Source organism: Podarcis filfolensis (genome assembly GCF_964270895.1).
Source record: "Podarcis filfolensis genome assembly, chromosome: 12".
NCBI classification, from domain to species: Eukaryota; Metazoa; Chordata; class Lepidosauria; order Squamata; family Lacertidae; genus Podarcis; species Podarcis filfolensis.
This window is the reverse complement of record NC_139614.1, coordinates 15831570-15844202: the sequence shown is the minus strand read 5'-3', so window position 1 is coordinate 15844202 and position 12633 is coordinate 15831570. Positions and strand designations below refer to the sequence as shown.

General features: G+C 41.4%; 1 protein-coding gene across 4 annotated transcripts in view; it reads left to right on the top strand.

The window, feature by feature from the left end:
* RBMS3 (RNA binding motif single stranded interacting protein 3) overlaps positions 1–12633 on the top strand; it is a gene marked incomplete at its 3' end in the record, with an annotated part of 470025 nt that overhangs the window by 435505 nt on the left and 21887 nt on the right. For all 4 annotated transcript variants that reach the window (XM_083578126.1, XM_083578127.1, XM_083578125.1 and 1 more), the window contains exon 11: positions 1858–1968. In XM_083578126.1, the coding sequence (XP_083434252.1) occupies positions 1858–1968 (111 nt within the window). The remainder of the gene's footprint in view (positions 1–1857; positions 1969–12633) is intronic.

Sequence of the window (12633 nt, the reverse complement as noted above, 5' to 3'; positions counted from 1 at the left end):
CTTTCCTGCCATAGGCTTATTATGCATGCTTTGCCTAACACAATCAGTTATTCCTCTTGTTCATCATCACATAGCTATCACCTGTCTCTCCCTATCTTTACGCAATGTAGCACCTTGTGCACATTATTTTATAATAATAATAATAATTTATTATTTATTCCCCTCCCATCTGGCTGGGTTTCTCCAGCCACTTGGGGCGGTTTCCAACAGGATATTAAAAACACGATAAAACATCAAACATTAAAAACTTCCCTAAACAGGGCTGTTTTCAGATGTTTTCTAAGAGTAAAGGTAAAGGGACCCCTGACCATTAGGTCCAGTCGTGGACGACTCTGGGGTTGCGGCGCTCATCTCGCTTTATTGGCCGAGGGAGCCGGCGTACAGCTTCCGGGTCATGTGGCCCACATGACTAAGCCGCTTCGGACAAACCAGAGCATCGCATGGAAATGCCATTTACCTTCCTGCTGGAGTGGTACCTATTTATCTACTTGCACTTTGACGTGCTTTCAAACTGCTAAGAGCAGGGACCAAGCAATGGGAGCTCACCCCGTTGCAGGGATTCGAACCGCCGACCTTCTGATCGGCAAGCCCTAGGCTCTATGGATTAAGGTAGTTGTTTATTTCCTTGACATCTGACTGGAGGGTGTTCCACAGATTGGGCGCCGCTACCAAGAAGGCCCTCTGCCTGGTTCCCTGTAGCTTCATGTCTCATAGTGAGGGAACTGCCAAAGGCCCTCGGAGCTGGATCTCAGTGTCCAGGCTGAACGATGTGGGTGGAGACTCTCCTTCAGGTATACTGGGCCAAGGCCGTTATAGACTGTGGTCAGATCCTGTGCAGCATACAGGGAGTTGCACTCATCCAAAGTCTGAAAAGCAGGGAAAGCTCTCTATTCAAGAATTAATGTGAACAATCTAACTGCATGTATACATGTCTTTACATGAGCCCCGCATAAGTGCTCTTTGTATTTTAAAAATTTGTAACAATGTGGGATCCTTCAAGAAACTTTAAAATGCCATTCATGAGGATACATTCTTGCACCTGGAAAAATATACTAATTTGCCATGCTAAGTTGTACCACTGAGTTTTTATATGAAAAGAAAGAGGGGCATTTGTGGAGAATAGTATTGAATGAGATTTTTTACGTAGGCTATTCTAAAGGTTCAGTGAGGAGCATTTGGTTTCCTCTGGTGTTTACACACCTATGCGTATTTCTTTGTAAAGATTAGGAAGCCAAATATGGCGTGTATTAGGAGCTGGCATATAATTCAGGAACTGGGATATAATAGGCTTGCAGTGGCGTCAATGTTTTATGTATTTTTGTTGTAAACAGCTTTGATGTATTTTATGAAATAGCAGTGTATAAATAAATAAATGTGTTGGAGGGGGGTTATTGAGTTGTTTGTTTTTGTTTTGATTATGCATTTTGTGTTTCTTATATTGTGATTTTAGCTTGTGAACCTCCCTGAGACCTGTGGGGATAGGACAGCATACAAATTCGATTTAACAACAACAACAATAATAATTCCTGAAGCAACAGTAATGTTGCTCTGACATTTTGCTTTCTGGCTTTAGTTGTGGCGGTAACTCAGGTTGATTAAAAATAAACCCTTCGATGGAAGGTTTTGGCAGAAAAGCCAAGTGCTCCCCATATTGGTTAAAATAATAACAAACTTAACATTTGACAATTTGCTGCTCTTTAGTGGTGCTCCAAAATCTGGTGGGTTCCCTCTCTTTCCCCTCACCCTGTATCTAGTCATTTGTGTGAATCAGATGTGTTTTATGTGGTGAATTTTGTTTTGGGTCGTTAAATATGAAATTGAAGTAAACATTGTGATAGAACCTATGTGTGTTTGTAGGGTGCTGTGTTAACGCCAACAATGGACCACACAATGTCCATGCAGCCAGCAAGTATGATGGGCCCCCTGACACAACAAATGAATCACCTTTCTTTGGGCACAACAGGAACGGTAAGCTTAAATAATATGCTTCAAATTATCTCTCTCTTTTTTACTACTTTCTAGAATCTCAAGGTCATTTTCCAGTTAATCAATATGTTTGCATTTAATACTGGAACATTTCCATAGCTAAAAAAACTTGTGTCTTTCTATAGCGTTTTTAAAAATAAATTTCTAATTGCAAAAAAAATAAAAAATTTCCTTCCAGTAGCACCTTAAAGACCAACTAAGTTAGTTCTTGGTATGAGCTTTCGTGTGCATGCACACTTCTTCAGATACACTGAAACAGAAGTTGCCAGATCCTTCTATATAGTGAGAAGGTGGGGAGGGGTATTACTCAGAAGGGTGGTGGGAATGGGTGATTGGCAGATAGCTGTGATGAGCCTGTTGACGACTCTTAACGACTGCAATAGGTCTTACAGGAATAGGTCTAATTGCAGTATGACGTCAAATGAAGAGAACAAAGTAAAATTTCTACTTGATGTAACATTGGAGAGCAATGAATAGGAACGTCCATTTTAATAATAAAATTAAAAAACTAGCTGAATCCAATTGGATCCATACTATGTTTCTTTTTTAGAAAAGAAAACATCTTCCCCTCCCTATAATTTTCTTGACTAAAATCATTTGCAGACACTGCTATTCTTCCCCCAGGCAAAAACACGTAGAAATCTTTATGATGCTTGGGAATTTTTCAGTATTTGGTTAATAATAATTCTTCTAATGTAGAAGTATCCAGTTCACATGTAATGCAACCATGTGGATTCCCTGAGTGAAGATTGTTCCTCCCCGTCTAGTTCTGCTGCTGTGACACTACCTAGGGCTAAGCCATGGTTTAGTTTACATCCAAATCCAGGTTCATGGTTTGTCTCATCCCAGACAAACCACAGGTTGTGAACAGAGTTTGTTTTTGGTTTACCACTCATGGTTTGTCTGGGGGAGTCAAACCATAAAATTGGGCTTGGACGTAACACTAAACTAAACCTGGATAGTACCGTAGCATAAAAAACAAGAGAGGAACATTCCACTATATTTGCTTTGGGAATCCAAATTTTTACTCGTTCATGCTAAGTCATGGTTTGGGTTAGTGTTTTTCAATCAAGAATTAGTAAGTATAATAACCAGAAATGATTATTATACTCTCACATTATCTTAGCTTTTGTTACAATTTCATTCTCACTGTGAGGTCTAGGTTGTGTCATGAATTTAGAATACCATGTGCATGCATTCAAAATATGATACAGTCGTGTAGTAAAAAGTATGTTACACAAACACACACACACACACACACACACACCACCCATAAATTGTTTAAGTAGGTCATAAAAGCAATAATCAGTAAGACAACAGCAGAAAACAATAAACAGCAGTGCTAAGACAATTTTCCGTCTTTATTTTGCCTCTTTCCAGCCTATAAGATTTGATTCAGAATACTTATGTTTACAGATGAAGATTTCTTTTAACTAAAAACAAATATATATATATATATATATATATATATATATAAAATGTATATGTCAGTCATAAACGTAGTGATTTTCTTGTCTTTTCGAGTCTTTTGTACATGTGTTGTCAGTTCATTCGTTAACAAGTTCCAGAGTTGTGAGTTCCAGATGAATGAATGAATCTTTATTTGCGTCAGCCATTGGCCATAGCAATAAAACAACAATACGATATTCAAAGAATAGAAATAAAAAGTCTATTATATAAAATACCTTTTAGGGTTTTGGTGAGTTCCGGATCACAAACAAGTCTGCATCTTGCAATACATTGCAACCCTAAGCCATGTAGCAGTCATCCTAAACCATTTCTAGTAATGCATGTTATAGGGAGTTCTGAAGGCCACTTCAAAGAGTTTCATATTTATATGTCCATATATGGAAATCCGGACCAAAAGTTTTTTACATATTACATGAAGTGCTTGTTGCATGATGTATATTAACTTCTTTCCAGGATACGCTGCTGTGTAAATTTTTATGATGGCATTAAATTCTAACCCCAAATTCATTATTGGAAGGTCTACTATTTAGAAGTATTAAAATTGTTTCAAGATGTGAAAGAAGCATTCCATTTGTTTAGATAGAAGTGGTAGTTTTAATTTCCTTTAAACGCTTCAAGTCAGGAAATACAGGCAACAGAAGTGGGTCTTGAGCATTTTCCCTACTTCTCGTTTTGCCTTCACACATTCAGTTTATTGACTTGAGGGATGCTGCAGTGGCTAGTAAGCATTTATACAGACATTACGTTGGAGAGCTGAGAATCTATTAAGTGTAGAGCAGGCATAGACAAACTCGGCCCTCCAGAAAATTTTGGGACTACAACTCCCATCACCCCTGACCACTTGTCCTGTTAGCTAGGGATGATGGGAGTTGTAGGCCAAAAACATCTGGAGGGCCGGGTTTGCCTATGCCTGGCATAGAGGTTGCAGGGTGTGTGTTTTTAATTGCCAACTTCTACAATAGTTTTGATTATCGGCTAATATGGTTTTGCCAGTAACTTGAACACAAAAGTGAAGGACAGGAAATGTGTGATGAAAGGAGCCACTCCCCTGTAGTAGCAATAATAACCATAATCATAATTATTTATTTATACCCCGCCCATTTGGCTGGGTTTCCCCAGCCACTCTGGGCAGCTTCCAACGAAAGATTAAAAATACATAAAAACATCAGTCATTAAAAACTTCCCTAAACAGGGCTGCCTTCAGATGTCTTCTAAACGTCAGATAGGTGTTAATTTCTTTGACATCTGCTGGGAGGGCATTCCACAGGGCAGGTGCCACTACCCTGTGGGTTAAATAGCAGCTTCAGGAGAGGGTGTTTGGTCAAACCCCACAAGTATCTATTAGATTCTTCCTTTTGCTGCCCGCTGCTATTCATTCATTCATTTTCAGTCTAGTTTGGTCCACCAACCCTGTGCAGATAAAAGCTTAATTAACATTTGACAGCATGCTCTGTAAGAGTCACTCTTAACTACAGCAGTGCAGAGTGTTTCGCAGGAGTATATCTCCAGCAGTATTCTATAGAATTGTGGAGTTGGAAGGGATCCCAGGGGTCATTTAACCGTTGCAAGGCAGGATCTTTTTGCCTGGCGTGCGGCTCGAACCCACACCCCACGGTTAATAGCTCTACCAACTATTTGTGCTACTGTTGAAATGATGTTTCTCTCCCCTCTATCTCACATCAACCTGGGCCTAACAGGAACTGAAAGGTAGATTTGCCACCAAATTTTGCCTAAAGAAAAATACTCATGTGAATTTTGTGAATCCCAACATGGGTGAATTTCTGTGAACGTTCAGGGAAGTGAAAATGGAACTTTGATTACATTTCTTAGGGGCGGGGGTTGTGCATCTCTACAGCTGCGCAGGGAAAGTCAATGGTTGAGGCACCAATGTCATGGTTGAGGTGGAACTTAGAGTTGACAGAAGAGAATTAGTTGTATCCTTAGCCAGTTCTAAGGTACTGCTGTCCAGACCTGCGAGTCGCTTTGCCTGTGCTTTCAATTGAGTCTTCACAAAGTGCTCTAAGTGTCATGTAGTACAATTACTTTTAACAAATTCTGTCCACTATAAATCACTACTTTTCAATTAATCTACAGTGAAAGATAACTCACATGCTTACGACAGTTACGTAATTGACATCATGAAAATGACTTAACCCAGTGGTACTCAAACATTTTTCTCCAGGCAACACTTTCAAAATAAAAATTCTTTCGCGCCACACCCAATTTTTAATTGATAAGAAATACACTGAAAAACAAAAAGAAATAACTCCTAGCAGTGCTTTATTTTGAAGAGATATCTGTCCATATTCTACAAATAAATACTTTTATACTACGCCACGCCACGCCACGCCACGCCACGCCACACCACACCACACCACACCATACCATACTGAAATGTTTAAACATTTCTTTGATTGTCCTTTGATAACTTCTAACTTAACCCATCAACCTTTAAAAGCCTCCTAAACTCACTGGATCACTTTTGTTGTGTATACAGTGGTACCTCGGGTTAAGTACTTATTTCGTTCCGGAAGTCCATTCTTAACCTGAAACTGTTCTTAATCTGAAGCACCACTTTAGCTAATGGGGCCTCCTGCTGCTGCCGCGCCACCGGAACACGATTTCTGTACTCATCCTGAAGCAAAGTTCTCAACCTGAAGCACTATTTTTGGGTTAGCGGAGTCTAACCTGAAGCGTATGTAACCTGAAGCGTATGTAACCTGAGGTACCACTGTACAAGCCAAATCATGACTAGCCTTCAAAATGTGCACTTCTTCAAATTTTGCAGTGCAGTTGTCCAGCCAAAGATATACAGTGGTACCTCGGGTTAAGTACTTATTTCGTTCCGGAAGTCCATTCTTAACCTGAAACTGTTCTTAATCTGAAGCACCACTTTAGCTAATGGGGCCTCCTGCTGCTGCCGCACCACCGGAACACGATTTCTGTACTCATCCTGAAGCAAAGTTCTTAACCTGAAGCACTATTTTTGGGTTAGCGGAGTCTAACCTGAAGCGTATGTAACCTGAAGCGTATGTAACCCGAGGTACCACTGTACATTGCCATTTTGATCATTGCATTTATAGGGGATGGTGTTGGTCACAAATGTTATACTACATAAATAAATAGCTGCGTTCTGTAGCCATCTTGAACTTTGTTCTGCCGTTGTTCACTGACATCTGAAATTTGCATTAGCTGAGCACAGAACCACATACAGTTAAGTCATAAAGCTGTCTTCTGCCATTTATAGCGATGAAAGGTTCTATAAATACGTTCGATTGAGACACTCATGTTGCTGCAGTTGCACTCCTCTGTATACCAAAGGAAACCTTTTGAGAATCTGATTTTCACTTAAACTCGGGGTTCTTCCCTTCCATGCCAATGAGCCTAGAGCTGAGTCGGCAGCTTAGACTGAGAGCTGCTACCAATAAAAAAGCAGCATGGAATAATTCCCAACATCTTAAAATAACCAAACATCTCAGGGAATTTTATTCCCCCCCCCCTTTTTAACTACGGACTTCAGGAATAATGTTTCAAGATTTCGACCTACAGGGAGCTTGTTCTAAGCAAAAATGCATTCCCTGTTAATACGTCTGCAAGAAGCTCGCTGACCCTTTCCCTGTGATTATTTTCTCAGCAGGCTGTAGTCTTTATCAATAGTTTGGGATTAATTACTTTGAGTCAGTTTCTATATAATTCAGAAAAGCCCTCCTCTGTTTTGCAGAGCAGAGTCTTTTCGGGGCACTGCAATCCATATGACTCCAGCCAGATGAGGAAAAGAATGTGACTGCAATTATCTCAACAGGATCACATTTTATGGCAGATACAAAGCACGAACAATAAATTTCCACTGTGCTCACACTTCTAATGTTGTCCTTTAAAAATCTGCAAGAGGGTGCTATAAAGGACCATTGGCTACCTTTCAACAAGCTGTTTTCAACAAACAAGCCAGAAAGTAATGAACTATTCTGCGTCATTAGTATCTGCTGCATTCTGTCCCAGATTAATTTAAAAGCTTGCAATATGCAAACTACTTTTATCAAAAGGCATTCATACATTCACTTCCTTTGACAAACAATTTTGTTAATCAGCATAGCATATGTTTCAGCCAAAACTGCCCTCCTCAGGGTTTCCTTGCTAGCAATTTGGCTGGGAGTGTACTAACAAACACGGGGTAGGCTAATGATACAATACAGACTTGTGTTTATCCAAAATGCAGACTTGCAAAGTGTTTTCACGGCCTAATTAATTGTAAAAGACAAATTTCACCTGTGCCACGAAATCTGAGCGCGAGGTTTGCTGTCAGATGTACAAGTTAATACTCGAGTAGGAAAAGTTCACCTCTAGGAACGAAAGCAGGGGGTTGACTCCCCTGTCATGTACTGCCTGCTCTAGAATCAGGTCACGTTGCCGTGTTGAATGATGGAGTGTCAACTCCAGTGCAGAGTGTCTCATCACTGGAACTAATGAAAGGAAGGGGAAGTTTTGTAAATCCACATAATGGTTTCTTTCCAAAGAAATCCCAGATAGCTGGAGGTTTCTTATGGTGCGACGTGGTCCTTTCTTCTTCTTGAGATTGCTGCTGTACTAGGGAAAGTGGTTGGAGGAAGCATATTATAGTTGCTAGGTAACTACCTAGCAGACCTTACCCATCAGTGACTAAAATCACAAAAGACACACAAATAAAGATTGACAGCACATTCTCAGCTCCCACAGTTTTGCTCTGTTAGTTCTAAGTCTTGGGATAAGACGCAGGAGTCATTTTGCAACCACAAATGCCGGACTGGAAGAGGCATGAGAATCATGGAGTCCAGTTCTCAAAACGTGGAACTGTCGCAGTCCCCTTTTGTGGCCAGCTTTGATGCCTTGCAGGAGGTTGAGTAGGGAAGAAGTGGAATGAGAAGACCTGCCTTCTTAATTGAGCATTGTCCAATATATCTCATTAATTTCTGCACGAAAGAGAAGCTTGTGAAGGATCTTGGCATTGTCACAAAGGGGACACACCAACCCCCAATTTCTGCACAAGATTCCAGGTTTTAACTCTGTGAGTAGATCATAATCTCTTGGGAGTTGGCTACCCCTGACATATACAACCTGAGTGTAGGTGGAAGGAGTTGCAGTTCTTACGGCATTACCATCTCCAGAGTGCCTCTCCCTGCTTCTCTCGTGGCATCAGCCAGCTTGAGTCTAAGGCAGCCAGCCATGCCTCTCCAGATAGCAGCCAAGAGGGTCCTGACTGCATGGCCTCCCCTTCTTCTTCCCAACACACCTCTGCTCCAAGCAGATCCTCCCATCTGCCTCCTAACCCAAGCCTAGTTTTTAGAGGCAGCTTTTCCCCGTGAACACAGCCTGCCCCCTCTCCAGCACCTTTGTCTGCCCATGCCCAGGGATTCCTCTTTGATGTGGGTCATCAACACCTTTTGTCACCCCAGGGGAGGCACTGGCGTGGAAAGGAAGATTAGCCTGCATTTTCCATTGGCATGAAATCCTCCATTCAGTAATCCAAATATTAGCTGAATACTACCATTTATTAATTTCTGCTATTCACTAATAGACTTGGGCGCCCCAATCTGTAACAGTATTATGATATTATCTCCCTTCTCCTTTTAATGGTGATATTTATGATATTTTCTGTATAAAAACGAACATCAGCACTTTTGTTAAACTTATGCCTTGCCTAGCTAGACTCGTGTGTATCATTCACCCTAAACAATGAAATGCATTCTTGGGAGTGGGGTGGAAAGAGAGGGAGAGAAGCATTAGTCTATGTTTAATAATAAAAGGATTCCGAAATTGCTCCATCATCAGGCTGTCACTCATAATGTGTCTTAAACCACCATTGATCTGACATCACTTTTGTGGTTTAATAAAAGTTGTGATTGACAGCTTGAATGGGGGATACAATATAAAACCTCCTTTGAAAAATAAAACCAAATAGCCTGATCACAGTTCCCAGAATCAGTTACTTAGCTTCTTTTACTTCAGAAATAGCATTTCTGAGGCATCAAGAGCAATATTCTGGCATCTCAGCAGAAGCATTTATTTGCTGTATAATATTTCCCCTTTTGTAAAGTTTATTCCTGAAGGAAGCTTTAATGTCAACATGCTGTCACTTCTACTTCCAATGAGTATTGAAGATAACGCCCCCCCCCCCAACATCCTACCATGGTACTGGGAGATATGCAGTCCTGCTGATTATTATCCCCTTTTGAGAAACTGCCACAATAGCCTCTTTTCAATAAGGGAAAAGAGTCCAACAGATTCAAGGCTTCAGACATGTATTTGCAATAGTAATATAACTCTACAAGTCCCAAAACTAACAACAGGTCTCTGAAACAGCTCTTGAGTTGGTCTGGATGTGGTGTGTCTTTATAGTCCAATAAAAAAAGGAAAATTGAGCTAATATATAAATTCGTGTACTCATATTTCCCCCCCTCAAGCGAGATTTATGATGAGTTAGAATCACTTTGTAGCTGCTGAGTGCTGAATTTGGGCAAGGTGGGGTGCTCAGGTGAAAACTCCAGTTCGCCCATGAAGATCTTACCATTTGTTTTAAGCAGAACTTTGAAATGAAAATTATTCAAGGCAGGACATCCTTCTAAGTTAACAGCTGAATTTTGTTGGAAACACGAATCTTCAGAAATTACATCTCTTCTCCCTGTACATTTATTTAAAAGAGCATTAGAGCTGGTGGTTGGCACAAATAGCGGGTTTTGGGGGAGGGGTCCATGTCGAACTGTATGAATAGTGGAATACTTTGAAATCCTACCGTTCTATGAAAAAGCCAATTTGCAACACTGCTCTCCTTCATAGGTCTTTTTCTACTAAGGACTTTAGCTCAGATTCTTCACAGTCTGTGGACTCAAGCATTTCCAAAGGTTCTTTCACACATTTAAACCTGTGGCAGAGAGTAAAATGGCTTGCACGACTGCTTTTTGCCAAATGTTTCATCTGGGAGCGGGGGGGGGGGGGAAATGTACATCTCCCCTGTGTGGAGAGATGCACAAAAATCTTCTTCAGAGACAAGATAGCATGTGGCAAAAAAAATGGAAGCAAGAGTCACTTGAGCATCTGCTTTTTTATTTTATTTTTGGCCATAAGTTTATTGAATCTTCCCTTGTGAAACAGAAGCTTTGGAAATTGTGAGGCATGATGGCGATAGGGGTCAGTAGCAGTGGAGCTTTCCGTTTTTCCTCCACCCCAGATTCCTCTTCCTAGGGGCGTTTTCATTTGATTTGTTATTTATTTGTTCCCATTAATATTGCACTTATGTAAGCTATCACCTCCTGGCAAATAGAAGGGGAAGAAATGGAGGCAGTGAGAGATTTTACTTTCTTAGGCTCCATGATCACTGCAGATGGTGACAGCAGCCACGAAATTAAAAGACGCCTGCTTCTTGGGAGAAAAGCAATGACAAACCTAGACAGCATCTTAAAAAGCAGAGACATCACCTTGCCAACAAAGGTCTGTATAGTAAAAGCCATGGTTTCCCCAGTAGTATGGAAGTGAGAGCTGGACCATAAAGAAGGCTGATCGCTGAAGAATTGATGCTTTTGAATTATGGTGCTGGAGGAGACTCTTGAGAGTCCCATGGACTGCAAGAAGATCAAACCTATCCATTCTGAAGGAAATCAGCCCTGAGTGCTCACTGGAAGGACAGATCCTGAAGCTGAGGCTCCAATACTTTGGCCACCTCATGAGAAGAGAAGACTCCCTGGAAAAGACCCTGATGTTGGGAAAAGATGGAGGGCAGAAGGAGAAGGGGACGACAGAGGATGAGATGGTTGGACAGTGTTCTCGAAGCTACCAGCATGAGTTTGACCAAACTGCGGGAGGCAGTGGAGGACAGAAGTGCCTGGCGTGCTCTGGTCCACGGGGTCACGAAGCGTCGGACACGACTAAAGGACTAAACAACAACAACAACAAAGCTATCTGGTACGCACTGCAAAGCATCTTCAGGAGAAGAAAAGGCTAGGAAGTAAACCCTACACAAATCTGGAATAGAGTCCCTAAGACGGTTGGATGGTGCCTTGTACACCTCCTTCTGGCAGCTCCTGCAGCCAAGCTCGTAGCAAATGTATGGCTCTGCTTTCCTTTGGACCACATCAGCAAGGGGGGGGGGTCCTTGTCGTCTGGGCAGCCCAAGACCTCCATACACACTGCCCAGGCCTGCACCCATGAGAGGTCACTTTGGTGCTGATAACGCAGCAAAAACAATTCAGGAGGCTGCAGTTACACGTTGCTGGTCCCTGGAGCTACAGCAGGAGGCACTGTGATTCTCCACCAGATTGACTTCACCCTTGGAGTCTCACAAGGCAGGCGGATGCCAACAAAAGTTATCTGAGTCGTTTACAGAGCCTCTTTACTGGTAGACTAATCTATCGTACGTAATTTATTTTCTGCACTTTCAACATAGATTTGCATAGCCAGAGTAGCGATACAAATACAGTGTAGTAAATATTTTTTGAAGTGAATGCAAAATGCCTGAGTGACAAAAACAGCAACAGTCCATTCAAATAAATAGTAAAATCAAAATCAAAGCAGCTCTAAAAGTTCTAGCTCCACCCCCCACCCCAATATTGATAGCTTTGAGGCTTAGGATGGTGTGTTGCTGCCATGACAAAAGCCCTCAGCTTTGCTAGGGGGAGCTATCGGTGGTGGGTTTTGTGCCAGCAGAAAGCCCCCCAATAAGAGAGGGCAGTGGATCCAAAGGCCCTAAAAAGGAAATGAAAAACTGTCTCTTTTTTTCAACCCCACCTCACAGAAGCCAGCCAGGCCTTACAGGGGACAGCGAATCTGCAAGCAGGAGATAGAACCAAATCCGAAATATTTTAGTAAAATCCACTAATCCACTTTTAAATTATTTAATTTCAATGCTTCATGCCATTTGTCAGTTTGGGGGTATAGAGGAGGGAAACGGCTGAAACAGGAGATTTTCAGATGCTATTTGTGTGTAAGGCCCAGCAGCACCAAGGTGCTCATGCTTACAGGAGTACATCCCTTTTAGATAAACTATTTAATTCCCCCATCCCCATTTTAATATATCAATCATGTAACCGAGATTTTTCTCTTTGTTTCCTGCAAAATGCTCTCTCTGTTTTCCCGACTTACAATGTCATTGGCAATACCTCCATGGAATAACAAACTAGTTATTCCAGGACACATTTTCTTATCTCTTAC